Genomic DNA, 17,427 nt, shown 5'->3' on the forward strand with positions numbered 1-17,427 from the left:
TTCTTCAGAATAGATTGATCACCGAAAATCTAGAAAGACTTTCTCAATAAGCCTATTTTTTGTGCAATTGAAGAAGACACAGACCTTACATGTTTCTCAAAAGTGAATTTTCTGTTGAGAATCACACCTAAACTTTTGAAAGTCATACAAATTTAAAGAAAAATTATCAATACTGAGATCCGGATGTTGAGGAGCCACCGTCCTTGACCTACTTACAATCATACTTTGAGTTTTGTTAGGATTCAACTTCATACCCCATAATTTGCACCATGCACTAATTCTAGCTAAATCTCTATTAAGGGATTCACCAACCCCAGATCTACATTCAGGGGATGGAATTGATGCAAAGAGAGCAGCATCATCTGCATATGCAACAAGCTTGTTTTCTAAGCCAAACCACATGTCATGTGTATATAGTATGAAAAGTAAAGGGCCAAGAACACTACCCTGTGGAACACCGGATATCACATTCCTATAATCACTATGCTGCCCATCAACAACAACTCTTTGAGATCTATTACTTAAAAAATCAATAATAATGCTAAGAAATGACCCACCCACTCCCAACTATTTCAGTTTGAAAACAAGGGCCTCATGATTAACACGGTCAAAGGCAGCACTAAAATCAAGGCCAATCATACGAACTTCCTGACCACAATCAAGGGATTTCTGTACAGCATTGGAGATTGTAAGAAGGGCATCACATGCTCCAAGGCCTTTACAAAAACCAAATTGCAAACTAGGGAGTAGATGATTACCTTCAGCAAACCTATTAAGACGTTTTGCCAGAAGACGTTCAAAAACTTTAGATAATATGGGAGTTATGGAAATTGGGCGGTAATCAGTGGGACTTGAGCTACCACAAACACATTTACATAGAGGAGTAACATTACCAATTCTCCAACAAGTGCTAAAAGCTCCTCTTCTTGCTAACTTGCGCAAGATAACAGATAACTTTGGAGCTAAGAAATCTGCTGTCTTTATAAAAAACAAAGGAAAAATACCATTTGGGTCTACACCTCCATAAGCATCAAGGTCCACCAACAGAGCTTTAATCTCACGAGATCGAAAAGCTAAACTAATTAGTTTAGCCTCAGGAAAACAGGAATGAGGAAGTTCAAGTTTTTCATTACTCTGTTTACTGTCAAAAACATCAGCCAAAAGGGTTGCCTTTTCCTTTGGACAGTGAGTGACTGAGCCATCTGGTTTAAGTAAAGGAGGAACTGTAGCATCTACACCAAAGAGTGCAGATTTAAGGGTAGACCACCACTAAAGACCAAGAAGCTCGTTTACTTGTTTGGCATAAACTAAAGCTTGGAGAATGACAGTCTTGAGAAGTTGGATCCATGTCTGATGCAGTCCTATGAGTCTTGAATGAAGTTATGCTTAGACTCCTAAGAGGGAAGTGTTAAGAGCTGAGTTCCAGAGTTGGGCAAGTTTGCTTGAAACACCTCATGACCATGGATAACCACCATAAGAAAGAAAGTCCAAGCCCTGGGTCAGACCAAAGTGATAGCCTTTCATAACAGAGACCGAGAAGAACTTCTTTCATCAAAGCAAACGGACAAAATATGCTAATTGCGGAACCGATACAGTAATGCCTCACAACACTACTGTGGCTTTCGTTTCGTGAAAATTTTGTTAAGAGTCACATTTTACATGTACAGTGGAACCTCTACATACGAATTTAATTGGTTCCAGAACCAACTTCGGATGTAGAAAATGTTCGGATGTCGAAACGAATTTTCCCATAAGAATACATGGTAATTCATTTAATTCGTTCCTCAGCCTAAAAACCTATAATAAATCCTTAATAAATGGCTACACATAATTACACATAACAATAACATAACTGCATAATATGAAAGAAGCATGTAAAAAAAGATAATTATAAAGAAATAATGAATAAAAAACGTGTTTTATTGCCACTTTACCTTAGAGACAGGCCAACGCAGGTGTAGGATTTGCTACCCAGGAGGTGACGGACGATCGGCGAGAAGGTAGACATGGTGTTAACATGTTCTTTAAATAAATACTCTCTCTCTCTCTCTCTCTCTCTCTCTCTCTCTCTCTCTCTCTCTCTCTCTCTCTCTCTTGTTCTTCTTCACTGTTAGTGATAGAGACGCCTATTAATTTTTTTTTCTGAGAGAGAGAGAGAGAGAGAGAGAGAGAGAGAGAGAGAGAGAGAGAGAGAGAGAGAGAGAGAGAGAGAGAGAGAGAGAGAGATTAAACAAATATGAGATTAAACAAAAATGTGTTGTGTACATACGATTTTCAACAGCGTTAACGAGTTGAAAGACAGTTAAATGTAACTAAAAAACAATATCAGGGAATCTGAATTCCTTTATTAACTAAAACAAATATTGATACAAACACACTTCGTGTGCGTATGCGCAAACATACACACACACACGCACAAGGAGACACGATCGGTGAGGAGGTAGAGATGGTGACTGCGATAACATACCGTAACTTACACTACGGAAATTTTAATCTAACTAAGCTTATTTATTTTTTTATTTTATTTTTATATTTCATATTTTTTACATTTTTTTCTTTTGATTTTTTATTTTCATCACTTTCAGTGACGAGTTACGGTATGTTATCGCAGTCACCATCTCTACCTCCTCCCTGACCGTCTCTTACTGCGTAGCAAAATTCTTGCACCTGTGTGTGTGTGTTTGTGCATACGCACACGAGTGTGTTTGTATCAATATTTGTTTTAGTTAATAAAGGAATTCAGATTAGCTGTTATTACTTTCTTAGTTTCATTTAATTGTTTTTCAACTCGTTGACGCAGTTAAAAATCATATGTACTCTAAACACATTTTTGTTTAATCTCTCTCTCTCTCTCTCTCTCTCTCTCTCTCTCTCTCTCTCAATTTGAAAAGCTTCAAGATATGCTATTAGAACATAATATGCAACAAATAAACCACATTCCAACAAGAAAGGAAAATGTCCTAGATCTAGTATTTGTGAATGAGGTGAATTATGTTAAAGAAATAATAGTGTATAACACGGGAATTTCAGACCACAATGTCATAGAATTGATAGTTCATTCCAAAGCAAGTGATCACAGAATTAATAAAAGCACAAAACTTTGGGAAGGATATGGAAAATATAACTTTTACAGTAAGAATATAAAATGGTCAGAAATAAATGAAGAACTGAATAAAGAATGGAAAAATGTATATATAAGTGATAATATACAGGTAAATACGGATATACTGTACAAAATACTGGAGAAAATTGTTGAAAAATATGTACCGAAAAAAACAATAAACAAAAGACGTGCATACCAAGAGACAGAAGGATCTTATTTCAGAAAATTAAAAAGTGGAAGAAAAATCTTGCAAAAGAAAAAATGTGTGGAAAATGAGGGAAATAAAATGTAAGATAGAAAATGCAGAACAAAAGATTATGCAGTCGAAAGAAAATGAAAAAAGGGACTTAGAAGAAAGGACACTTCAAAATATAAAAAGAAACCCCAAAGTACTTTACTCCTATGCAAAAAAGATGAATAAAAGGAGAATAGAAATAGGCCCTCTAAGAATTGAAGGACGGCTAACGAATGAAAAAAAGGAAATATGCAACATATTAGCAGAAAAATATAAGAGTGAGTTCACGCCAAGAATTGCGAATGAGAATAATGAAACAGAAATGAGAGAAGAAAATGTTGAATATCTAACGGATATAGATATTAATGAAGCAGATATTGTCACGGCTATAAACGAAATTAAAAATGGATCGGCAGCCGGACCAGATGGAGTTCCAGCGATTTTGTTAAAAAAAACTGCAAACACTATCGCGAAGCCACTTGCAATACTGCTAAGACAGAGTATAGATATGAGCGAGATATATGTTAAACATAAATTAGCTTATATAACCCCTATCTTCAAAAGTGGATCAAGACTAGAGGCAAGCAATTATAGACCTGTTAGTCTAACATCACATATTATGAAAGTGTATGAGAGGGTAATAAAAAAGAAAATAATGAACCATTTGGTCAAAAATAATTTGTTTAATATGGGTCAACACGGTTTCGTACCTGGAAAAAGTACACAGACCCAACTGATAGCTCACTATGAAAACATATACAATAATATGATAAATGAAAAAGACACAGATGTGATCTATCTAGATTTTGCAAAAGCCTTTGACAAGGTAGACCATAACATATTGGAGAAAAAAATGAGAAAGCATAATATTGTGGGAAAGATAGGAAAATGGGTAAAAGAATTCCTGCAAAACAGAAAACAGATAGTGGTTGCAAATGACGAGAAATCAGATGAAGCCCAGGTAATATCTGGTGTGCCCCAAGGTACGGTATTAGCTGCACTGCTATTTGTTATTATGATCTCAGACATAGACTGTGATGTTGAAAACTCCGTAGTGAGAAGTTTCGCCGATGACACAAGAATAAGTAGAGAAATTACTTGTGATGAAGATAGGAACTCACTACAAAGAGATCTAAACAAAATATATGAATGGGCGGAGATAAATAGGATGGTATTTAACTCCGATAAATTCGAATCAATAAATTATGGAAACAGAGAAGGAATGGTGTATGCATACAAGGGACCTAATAATGAGACAATCACAAACAAGGAAGCAATTAAAGACCTTGGTGTAATTTTAAATAGGAATATGTTATGCAACGACCAAATAGCAACACTGTTGGCTAAATGTAAAGCAAAAATGGGAATGTTATTCAGACACTTTAAAACAAGAAAAGCTGAACACATGATTATGCTTTACAAAACTTATGTGCGTAGTACACTCGAGTACTGCAATGTGATATGGTACCCACACTACCAAAAGGATATTGCGCAAATAGAGAGTGTACAAAGGTCCTATACTGCTAGAATAGAAGAAGTTAAGGACCTTGATTACTGGGAAAGACTGCAATTTTTAAAACTATACAGTCTAGAAAGGAGAAGAGAACGCTACATGATAATACAAGCATGGAAGCAAATAGAAGGAATTGCTGAAAACATCATGGAGCTTAAAGTATCAGAAAGAGCAAGCAGAGGTAGATTAATAGTACCAAAAAGCATTCCAGGTAAACTGAGAAAGGCGCACAGGACATTAATCCACTACGCACCAGCATCGATAATGCAGCGACTATTTAATGTGCTGCCAGCTCATCTAAGAAACATATCAGGAGTGAGCGTAGATGCGTTTAAAAATCAGCTCGATAAATACCTAAGATGCATCCCAGACCATCCAAGACTGGAAGATGTAAAATACACCGGAAGATGTATTAGCAACTCTCTGGTGGATATACGAGGTGCCTCACACTGAGGGACCTGGGGGAACCCAAACAAAAAATAAGGTAAGGTAAGGCTCTCTCGGAAAAAAAATAATAGACGTAGACGTATCTAACACTACAACAGCGAAGAAGAACGAGAGAGAGAGAGAGAGAGAGAGAGAGAGAGAGAGAGAGAGAGAGAGAGAGAGAGAGATTTTATTTAAAGAACATGTTAATGCTATGTTTAGAGAGAAACAGAAAAAGAGAGAAGTCTTATTTAAAAGAGCTTGTTAATGCTATCTTGGTTTTCTTTGCTTCACTTTTTTTCTTTCTTTCTGTTCATCACGCTGGCCCTTCTCACAAATGATCGTTGCCAACAATCTCTTTGTCCTTTATCCCTATCAATAAAAGGCGCTCTATCTCTTCCAGGGTATTGCTACGATGTCTTGTAATAATGGTGATCCCCTTCGATGGTTATTTGCTTTAATGGCTGCCTTCAGCTTGATGATCCTCGAGATCATAGCCCTATTCCGGCCATATTGTTTAGCCATACAGTATCACTCACATGCACACTGCTCTCATGTTTTTCTATAATTTCTTGCTTCAATTCTGATGAAAGAATTGCCTTCTTCCTGTACTGAAACTTAGCTTCTTAGGCACCATGATTATAGGTAAAATCAAAAAGGAAATGTGAGAAAAGGAAGAAAATAAGCACTGTTAATAACAGACCAAACAGAGGACAACCACACGATACACACAAGAACAGAGAACTGAACACTCGACGCTCAATGGCGTAATGTTTACTTCGTGTGTCAAAATAAAATTCGGGTGTAGAGTCAAAAATTTGCTCGAATTTTACTTCGGATGTTGGAAAATTCGGATATAGATACGTTCGGATGTAGAGGTTCCACTGTAAATCGCCTAATTCGTTCCAAACCTTACAAAAACACCACATTAAATTTTATGATAAGGCTACAGTTTAACCACAATGATCCTATCAGCCAAATACATTTGAACCATTCAGTATACCTAAATTAACTGTTAATGCCTTTAAATTAGGTAGTTTTTAGAACAATGTAATAATAAATGGTAAATAACCCAATACCATACTATAAAACACTGTACTGTATATATACAAAATATACAGTACCATATGTACTGTACTATTATAGCTACCTTACTATAGAGATACATTTTCTATTGAGTAAACCCATTTTCTTCAAATTGTTTAATGGGTAACTATTTTATTCTCGGCTTGGCGAAAATTTTTTCGCAATACAAGTCAAAAAAATATTTGCATCTCATTTCACAGCATGAAAATTTTGTAAGCAGATTCATTCGTGAAGAAAGGTATGACTGTACCTCCATGGGAGACATGTCTTCCATGAAACCAATAATAACCAAAAAAGTCACAGTCTGCATTTATCCAGACTTCTCTCACGTAATTCATCAGGAAAGGTCCAAAAGGGTATAACAAAGTGGTATCACTCTCGGGACCTTGATCAGAAGTCAGCAGGTTAGGATACCACTAAATTTGCGGCTACCTAAGAGCTACAAAAGTTATCGAGTGATTCATGGTAATCAACATGCACAAAATTACAATGAGTTGAAAGAATACACAAGTATCAAGGCTGACCAATAGAGGTTGTAAGGAGTGTTCAAACGTTCATTGAATTCAGAATTGGAGAATAGAATACAGAGCTTTCTGTTCCATAGTGGCAAACAGATCGATCACTGTTAAGCCCCAGGAGCGAACAGCTTTTGTGCTAAGCAGATAAACGGACCAGTCCATCCCCCATGACCTGACCCAAACGGCTAAGCTGATATACGAGAACATGCCTCTTGCCTGGAAAGTATTTCATTGATAGGAAGCTACCCAGGTGTGAATCTACATGGCAGAGGGGCAGTGACACAATGTCCCTTACTTGTTGATGTACAAGACTACAAAAGTGGTGTTGCTCAAAATCACTGATAAACCCATCATCTGTCCTTAAAATGCTTGCAGAGTGAGAAGGCCTGCATATAATTCTAGAAAGTTCATGCAATGTTCCTCCTCTGTCTCTGAATTGATTAGGTTCTCCAGGTGTGCATCACAAAACTCCTATTGTCCTGCCATCAACACATATCATCCCTCACCTCTGTTCCAGAAATATGAAAGGAGAGGGAGGATCTGTAGATTCACTGTTCACTGAAGCACTCACAGGTGGAGACACTAAAAAAGCATGAGTTTCTTAAGGGATGACAGCTTTTCCAGAACTTGCCACTACTATGCAGTTTCTGGGATTCTTGAAACAAAAAAATGCACTTCTTTCCTCTCACTATAGCTTCTGTATCTACCAGAATACACAGGTAGTACTTCATCTTAGGCTTAGGCATAAGCTATGACTATATGACTAATCCTAGTTTGAAGTCACTTCGAGTTAGAAACACCAGGATTAACCAATATGGAAGATACCTCACCAATATTGCTAGCAAATAAACTCAAGCCAACACAAGTGTGACCATCAAGCTCAAGTGAACACAAGTGTGAACATCAAGCTCAAGTGAACAGAAGTGTGACTTGCATGAACTGTTAACAGTGGCTCCTTAACATCAAGATCTTTGGAATAATAATATCTCTTTATATAAAAATCCTTCAAAATTCTAGTTATGAATCTTTATTCTAAAATTACCTGTACATTTTAGAAAAAAAGGTCTTTTTCTATAACTGTACCATAAATTTACATATTGAGAAGCCTTTTTAAGACTTTTGGTGATGAATGTATCCAGAAGAAAAGTTTTGCTGATGATGTTATACTGTGTAGCACTAGGCCAGAGGTAGTAGAAGGGAAACTGGAGGAGTGGAGAAGAGAAATGGAAAATAGGGGATTGAAGATCAGCAGGTAAAAGACAAGAGTATTAGAGATTGAAAAATGACGAGAATGGGGAAGTTAGTTTACAAAGAGAGAGATTGAAAAGAGTTGAAAATTTCAGGTACTGTATTTAGGATCAACAGTTATGGAGGATGGTGATCTGGGGGCAAAAATAAACCACAGAATACAAGCAGGATGTTAGAATTGGAAAAAAGTGCGTGGAGTACTATGCGACAGGAAAATAGGGGTTAAGTTAAAAGGTAAAGTACACAGGACAGTGGTGAGACCGGCAATGATGTATGGAGCGGAGACAAGGGCAATAAAGAAGACAGAAGAGAAGAAGATGGATGTGGCAGAGATGAGAATGTTGGGATGGATGTGTGGGGTGACAAGAAGAGATAAGATATGGAATGAGGTAATTAGGGGTACCACAGGAGTTAGAAAACTATCAGATAAGATCCAAGTAAGTAGACTGAGGTGGTACGGTCATGTCATGAGAAGAGATGAACAGTATATTGGGAGGAGAGTGATGGAAATGGAGATACAGGGAATGAGAAGGAGAGGGAGACCAAAGCGAAAGTGGGTGGATTGTATCAAGGATGACCTTCGATCAAAAGGATTTACCGGTAATGAGGTGTGGGACAGAGGTAGATGGAGAAAGCTGACCAAAAACATCGACCCCACATAGAAGTGGGAAAAGATGTAGACAAAGAAGAATTAATTAATAATTAATAATTAATAATAATAATAATCCCTTTTAGACTTCTTCCTCCTCCTCCTGCATACTGCTCCCACTGGGTAGATGACCATTCCCTACAATTGGCATACGGAGATGCCTTCGTGCAGGAGTGTCCTCTGCACGAAGGAGAATGCAGCTGAGGATCTGTCTCCACAACTTGACATAAACATGTTGCCTGCTACACCACATGTCAGCAACTTCAAGGTTAACCACTACAAAATGATTAAAGTCTTCATCAGGAAAGACAGTTCCAGGAGCATTGAAGAAAATGTCAGCTCTCAACTCCAGCTAAAATCAAAGTGAGGTTGTTGCAAGTAAAGGGGGGGGGGGGGGCAGTTCAGTGCTTCCCGCTACCTACTGCTAACAACCAGACCGGCTGTTGACACCTCGTTAAAACTTTTTATGGCCATGTTACAGCTTTTACTATTTTCTATCTCCTATGTAAAGAGCAAAGGTTTATATTTGCGTTGGAATAATGTTCTGTTGAACACTCCTTTATACTACATTCCACTTTAGTACTAAAAATTCAGAAAAAATAATCTCTTTTGAACATCGTATTTTATCTTAATTCTTGAGCTGCTGCTTTACTCTAAAGCTTTAATACCTCCTTCATAAAGTTTGAAAATACCATAGCTAAAATTTAGTGAATCAGACCAACACCTCCCAATAACTCAATTTTGCATAAAATTTACCACCATGTAAGGAAATTTTACCTCTAAGATATGTTATTTTCCTTAGTAAAATAAATTTTTGAATATACTTACCCGATGATCATATAGCTGCAACTCTGTTGCTCGACAGAAAAAACCTACGGGCGGAATACGCCAGCGATCGCTATACAGGTGGGGGTGTACATCAACAGCGCCATCTGTCAAGTAGGTACTCAAGTACTCGATGTCAACAAAGAACCAATTTTCTCCTCTGTCCACTGGGTCTCTATTGGGGAGGAAGGGTGGGTCCTTTAATTTATGATCATCGGGTAAGTATATTCAAAAATTTATTTTACTAAGGAAAATAACATTTTTCAATATTAAACTTACCCGATGATCATATAGCTGATTCACACCCAGGGGGGTGGGTAGAGACCAGCATTACATGTTGACATTATTATGAACTAAGTATTCCGTATTTCATTTTAGCAGTTATTCAAATTAACAAGCATAAAATAAATAAGTACCTGGTAAGGAAGACGACTTGAACAATTACTCTGCCTTTTTAAGTACGTCTTCCTTACTGAGCCTCGCGATCCTCATAGGATGCTGAGCGACTCCTAGGAGCTGAAGTATGAAGGGTTGCAACCCATACTAAAGGTCCTCATCAAAACCTCTAATCTAGGCGCTTCTCAAGAAATGATTTTGACCACCCGCCAAATCAAGTAGGATGCGAAAGGCTTCTTAGCCTTCCGGACAACCCAAAAATATTTCAAGAGAAAGATTAAAAAGGTTCTGGAATTAGGGAATTGTAGTGGTGGAGCCCCCACCACTACTGCACTCGTTGCTACGAATGGTCCCAGAGTGTAGCAGTTCTCGTAAAGAGACTGGACATTCTTAAGATAAAAGACGCGAACACTGATTTGCTTTTCCAATAGGTTGCGTCGAATATACTTTGCAGAGATCTATTTTGTTCAAAGGCCACGGAAGTTGTGACAGCTCTAACTTCGTGTGTCCTTACCTTCAGCCAAGCTTGGTCTTCCTCATTCAGAAGGGAATGAGCTTCTCGTATTAACAGTCTGATAAAATAGGATAAAGAATTCTCTGACATAGGCAAAGATGGATTCTTAACTGAACACCATAAAGCTTCAGACGGGCCTCGTAAAGGTTTTTAAAATAGAACTTAAGAGCTCTTACAGGACATAATACTCTTTCTAGTTCATTTCCAACCATACGATAAGTTTGGAATATCGAACGATATTGGTCAAGGCCGAGAAGGCAGCTCGTGTTTGGCTAGAAAACCAAGTTGTAGAACATGTAGCCGTTTCGGATGAGAATCCGATGTTCCTGCTGAAGGCATGAATCTCACTGACTCTTTTAGCTGTGGTTAAGCATATCAGGAAAAGAGTCTTAAAGGTGAGATCTTTCAGGGAGGCTGATTGAAGTGGTTCGAACCTGTTTGACATAAGGAATCTTAGAACCACGTCTAAATTCCAACCAGGTGTAACCAAACGACGCTCCTTCGTGGTCTCAAAAGACTTAAGGAGGTCCTGTAGATCTTTATTGTTGGAAAGATCTAAGCCTCTGTGACGGAAGACTGATGCCAACATGCTTCTGTAACCCTTGATAGTGGGAGCTGAAAGAGATCGTTCTTTCCTCAGATATAAGAGGAAGTCAGCTATTTGAGTTACAGAGGTACTGGTCGAGGATACGGATACTGACTTGCACCAGTTTCGGAAGATTTCCCACTTCGATTGGTAGACTCTAAGGGTGGATGTTCTCCTTGCTCTAGCAATCGCTCTGGTTGCCTCCTTCGAAAAATCTCTAGTTCTCGAGAGTCTTTCGATATTCTGAAGGCAGTCAGACGAAGAGCGTGGAGGCCTTGGAGTACCTTCTTTACGCGTGGCAGACGTAGCAGGTCCACCCTTAGGGGAAGTGTTCTGGGAACGTCTACTAGCCATCGAAGTACCTCGGTGAGTTATTCTCTCGCGGGCCAGAGGGAAGCAACTAGCGTCAACTTTGTCCCTTCGTGAGAGGCGAACTTCTGCAGTACCTTGTTGACAATCTAGAACGGAGGGAATGCATATAGATCTAGATGTGACCAATCTAGTAGAAAGGCATCTATATGAACTACTGCTGGGTCCGGGATAGGTGAGCAAAGTATTGGGAGCCTCTAGGTCATCGAGGTTGCGAAGAGATCTATGGTTGGCTGGCCCCAGGTGGCCCAAAGTCTCTTGCATACATCCTTGTGGAGGGTCCAATATGTTGGAATTATTTGTCCCTTCCTACTGAGACAATCTGCTATGACATTCAAGTTGCCTTGGATGAACCTCGTTACTAGTGAAAAGTCTAGACCTGTTGAACAGGAGAGGAGGTCTCTTGCGAACTCGTACCATGTCAGAGAGTAGGTCCCTCCTTGCTTGGAGATGTACGTCAAAGCAGGGTGTTGACCGTGTTCACCTCCACCACTTTGCCTTGAAGGAGAGACCTGAAGCTTTTCCAGGTCAGACGTACTGCCAGAAGCTTCTTGCAGTTGAAAAGCATTGTCCTTTGACTCGAGTTCCATAATCCCGAGCATTCCCTACCGCCTAATGTCGCACCCCAGCCTACGTCCGATGCGTCCGAGAAGAGAACGTGGTTGGGAGTCTGAACAGTCAGGGGAAGACCCTTTCATAGGTTGATAAAGTCCTTTCACCAAGTCAGACCAGACTTTATCTTTCCGGAAACCGGGATCGAGACCGCTTCTAGCGTCTAGTCCTTTTCCAGTGAAAAGCTAGATGATACAGAAGAGGACGGAGGTGTAGTCTTCCAAGTGACACAATTGAACCACGGATGACAGTGTCCTAACCAGACTCATCCACAGCCTGACAGGGCAGTGTTCCTTCTTCAGCATCTTCTGGATGGATAGCAGGGCTGGGGGTTGATCTTCTTGTTCAGCAATGTCCTCATCAGAGGGTTCCTCATCCGAAACTGATGAGGAAACGGCAACGGAGTGGGCAACGTCTGACTCGCTGAATCCGGTCGCACTGGTGGATGCGTGACGGAGCCGGACACAAGATCATGGTACTGCTGCACAGTCTGTGAACTGTCAACCATGGGGACGCGAGGAAGTACAGCGTCAACCCGAAACTGTGTAGACTGTCTGGGTTGTGCAGTCAACCCCCTACAGGGTTGCTGAGGTTGCCGCACTGCGTCACAACAAGTCATCTCTGCTGGTTGTTGAACGTCTTCCTAGTGACACACTGAACGTCCACAACCACCTCCGAGAGTCGCTTAACGTCAACGTGCGACTGGCAAACCACATTGGGTCGCACCGGTGGAGGAACCATCTCAACTGGCGGACGTGAGTAGGATACCTCAGCGTCAACAGGGCGTACAACCAACCGGTAGGAAGGTTGTTGGCTAGAAGGTTCTTCTCCGTAAAAAATCCTCTAACAAGGACACAAGCTTGGACTGCATGTCTTGCAACAAAGCCCATTAGGGTCTATGGGAGCAGGTGTGGCAACAGACGGGGTTAGCGACTGAAGCGGAACCATTTACCATCCCTGGAAGCCTTGTTATGCTTTAATTAAAGTCCATAGGAGGCTAAGCAGCTTAAGGCTCCTCTCCAAATGACAGAGTCCTCAAAGGAATATCAGAAGGAGGGAGAACAGCACTTTCTCATCTACAGGAACCATGTCCGAGAAAAGCTAGGTTATCTCAGTGAGGGTCTCACTGGTGCAAAAGCAGCAGATTAGAAGGCAACGTTATGTAACTGCTTGACAGTCTGTGAACTGTCAAAAACTGAACTGTCAACCACAACAGGTGCGTGAGGACATACAGCACTGGTGCATTAGTAGCAGACCAGAAGGCAACGTTATGTAACTGCTTGACAGTCTGTGAACTGTCAAAAACTGAACTGTCAACCACAACAGGGCGTGAGGACATACAGCACTGGTGCATTAGTAGCAGACCAGATGCTTGACAGTCTGTGAGCTGGCAACAACCAAAGCTGTGTGGGGAAGCCTCAACTCCTGACTGACTAGTCTGCTGCGGGTGAGTGGCGGTAACCACAGTGGGTTGCGTAGGCTGACACACCGTGTCAAAACACGGCAGCCTGTGGTAGCTCACGCACGGCAACGGAGTGCTCCGTGTGTCTGTGGGAGTCAGCATGCGTCTGGCAGGGTCGACTGCGTATGGGTGGAGGAGCTCTCACAACAAGAGTGTGGGAGCAGGCAGCCATGCTGGGCGCACAACCGTGGCAGGTTGAAGGCAAACGGGTGCATCGTCAACCTTCTCCGCAGTCGGAGTGTGGGAGCAGACAACAACCAAAGCGGAGTGGTGGTGCGTGGTGGGGACTGCCGTGGGTTGCGGAAACTAACGCATCGCGTCAAAACACGGCAGCTTGACTCCACCTTCCCACTGCTGATGCGGTAGCTCACGCATGTTAACGGAGGGAGCCGCACGTCGGCTAACGTTAACATGCGTCTGGCAGGGTCGATTGCGCATCGGAGGTGGAGCTCTCCGCAGCCGGAGTGTGGGAGCAGGCAGCCTCAGCGTGAGCTGGGTGCACAACAGTGGCAGGTTGTAGGCTAACGAGAGCAGAGTCAACCTTCTCCGCACGAAACTCCTGCATAACCGCAGCTAACAGAGTCTGCATAGACTGTAGTAAAGACCACTTAGGGTCTACAAAAAAAACGGCAACAGACGGAGCTACTGTCCGTCGTGACTGAGGGTCTAAAACAGCTGGTGCGGCAACAGACGGAGTTACTGCCTGTTGCGGTACCACCTTGCCTCTCTTGGGAGGTGTGCAGTCGTCGGATGACTGCAGCGAGTCCGAACTGACCCAGTGGCTACACCTAGGCCGTTGGACTTGCGCGGAAGGGACCGACTTGCACTTAAAAGCTGCAAGATTTGGTCCATGGTTTCTTACGAGAAACCTCTTCCGCAGACGAGGAATAAATGGGCTCTCTCGTCTTTGTGTGGGTGGGGCGATCTCACGTCGGCAAACGTGTGTAGATACGCCCGAAACCACGGAGGGAAAAACGTCTGTTCGTCGATCAAGGCCTGTGGAACCCATAAGTCGTTCGACATTACTTCTCCCCTGGGCTTGGGAGCTTGTAAGAGGTCCCGGACTAGGTGAACAACTGGCACGAACAGACGAACCCTCGGACGCAACACTGTAACACTTTGCGCATATCACTTTATCACTTTTGATTTTCTGTTTGCACTTATTTCACTGAAATCGAAACTTTAACTGATTTCTACCTGAAACACGCAATCCTATCCTTCATTAAAAGGTAGTCATTGCGAAAACAGTTTTACAATGCAACAGAAAAACATAAATAAAGATAAAGAATTCAGTGGCTGGAAAAGAGACTAAACACTAGATCAAATAAACTACGTTTACAATCTCTCACCGCATAAAGCCTGGGAACAAGAATAAAACCCAAGAAACGTTTTACCTTCTTCCCCTACAGCGACTAGGGAGAAGAGTAAAAAACGAGAACAACGTTACCCGCTTGAACGAAACGTTTATTCTCCTCTCTCTCCCTCCGTCTCTATCTCTCTCTCTCTTCTCTCTTGATTTAGCACCTGAGAGAAGAGCCCAATTATATATCGTTAAAACATGTTATTTGCTAAAGGAAAAAACTGAAAGGTTTCCCAAATAAAAAGTTCCTTTATTTAGAATTTAAACTCTTTAAGCTAAGAAAGAATGAACGAAACGCTAGAATCGGTTTACTCTTACTGCAAAGTGAAACCGTGAAACACTCTCTCTCTATCGTAACGATAGAGCGCAAGTTGAACGTTCTGAACGTCGTCAACTGCGGAGACTAAAAACTAAACGTTAGTTCATCTTTGAAAACAGTACGAGACTATCAAAGAAATTCTTCCATAAAACATTAAAATTAAAAAAGTATTAAATTCTTTAAAGGTTAAATACGATAAAAACGGGCTCAATGTTAATTAACTTCGGTTCCAAGTTAGGACCCCCTACTATTAGGAAAGGTCGCATATAAACAAACATAAAAATTTATTTTTATAAGTTTATAATAATTGGAAAGTTAACCGAAGAGGCCTAAAAAGGCGGAGAGATATAAATAAATGGATCTATAACGTGTTAAGCAAAATTACCAAAAACCTAAACACACTTCCGTTTAAGGGAAGGGTCGGCCATTTAAAAGTGAAAGAGAGTCCATACTCTCTTCGTCACCATAATTAAATCTATCGAAAACGAATTCAAGTTTTGAAATGAAGATAAAACCCCTGCATAGCGAAAGCTCAAAACTGGAATAGTGTACTTCATCAAATCGTTGTGAAAACAAATCCAGTTAGGGACGGCGTATTTAGTAGGTCCTGCCATTGGCACGACAGAGGAAAAATTGGTTCTTTGTTGACATCGAGTACTTGAGTACCTACTTGACAGATGGCGCTGTTGATGTACACCCCCACCTGTATAGCGATCGCTGGCGTATTCCGCCCGTAGGTTTTTTCTGTCGAGCAACAGAGTTGCAGCTATATGATCATCGGGTAAGTTTAATATTGAAAATAATAAATTAATTGCAGAATTGGGTACATATAAAACAAATAAATCACAAGATGAACCCTTAAAAAAAACACTAACACTGCTCAATATTGGTTATACAAACAAGTTACTGAGACTTCATAGCATAGTCACTGTATTAAGCAAAGGCATAAAAAGAACAAAAATGTGTTTTACTTACTTCCAAGTATGTCCTGTTACTTCATTCCTAACCAAAACATGTTCTACCATCCATTTAGGAGACAAGCCTGTATTATCATGTCCAATGCGTAACGTGGTGAGCAACCCCAAGTTTTTGTGCTGAGAAAGAGCTTATTTTCAGTCACAGATACTAGGTTACTAAATAAAATTCACAATGATTACAAATACAAAAACAAATTAAGATAAAATAAGCTGAGCACTGTAGATAGTGTATCATCGTAAATCCAAGCAATTTTTGTGATGTTACTTCAAGATATCTAAAGAAATTTCTCAAAGTCCATAATGTTACTCACAAATTTAGTATTAAAATTTGAAACCTCTATGACCCATCTAAGTGATATGAATAGAATAATTTTTTATTAAGAAAATATATCCATACAAAGCCAATTACTTTTATTGTACTTAGCCTATTTGTGCACCTGGACAAATGACAAGACACTTTAAACTTGGCAGAAAAAAATCCTTTTGAAGGTATTGCGGTGGCTTAATGGAAATAGCAACTCGCAATCTGTGGACCCAGATTTCAAGCACCTTTCCCAGCTTGATAGGTTTTTCAAGTAAAATTACAACCTCACTGGCCTTGTCAGCTGGATATGGGATTTTGAGGAACCCTCAAGTCTACTTACTGAGACACCAACAGCCCCAGTCAGGTCCTTCTGGGTCCTAGTTTTAGCGAAGAATGGCACTGATCATATATGTACGTTTGGCACCAAGGATTACAGTAAATGGAACAGCACAAGGAACTTTCACTCATCACTGCCACTCATAACCAATATTGCAACCTTTAATCTTTCAGGTATTTATGCAAACCCTTATGGAAATCCATCTGATTTCTTGAATGTCTAGATAGCTGCAACAGAATACAGTATAAAAGTAGGGTTTGGAGGTAGGCTATTAAAGAGTAAAAGTTGTTAATTGGTTTGTATTGTAACAAATAATTAAATTTGTTTCATGACAAACTCATTTCTTTTACTTATCCTGAACAGTAATTTAGGTGGGAGGAGCCAAGCGAGCAGCTAACTCTGGATGGACAAAAAAAAGAATATGGAGAAAGAATTGCTTTGAAATTCAGATTCAGAAAGAAGCCGAATCCAAAATATTATAGCATTCATGGCAACCAGGTCTTGGAGAGAAATCAATTTTTCTAAGTATAACAGGAAACCAACCAGACACTGCCACGTTTTAGCTATCAAAACAAGGCAGTGGAAGTA

General features: G+C 40.4%; 1 protein-coding gene across 4 annotated transcripts in view; it reads right to left on the reverse strand.

Annotated features, from left to right (window-relative positions):
* pns (pinstripe) overlaps nt 1-17,427 on the reverse strand; it is a 281,719-nt gene that overhangs the window by 29,482 nt on the left and 234,810 nt on the right. For all 4 annotated transcript variants that reach the window (XM_068392649.1, XM_068392651.1, XM_068392648.1 and 1 more), the window contains one exon: nt 16,197-16,315. In XM_068392649.1, the coding sequence (XP_068248750.1) occupies nt 16,197-16,315 (119 nt within the window). The remainder of the gene's footprint in view (nt 1-16,196; nt 16,316-17,427) is intronic.

Source organism: Palaemon carinicauda, chromosome 18, assembly GCF_036898095.1.
Source record: "Palaemon carinicauda isolate YSFRI2023 chromosome 18, ASM3689809v2, whole genome shotgun sequence".
Taxonomy (NCBI): Eukaryota; Metazoa; Arthropoda; class Malacostraca; order Decapoda; family Palaemonidae; genus Palaemon; species Palaemon carinicauda.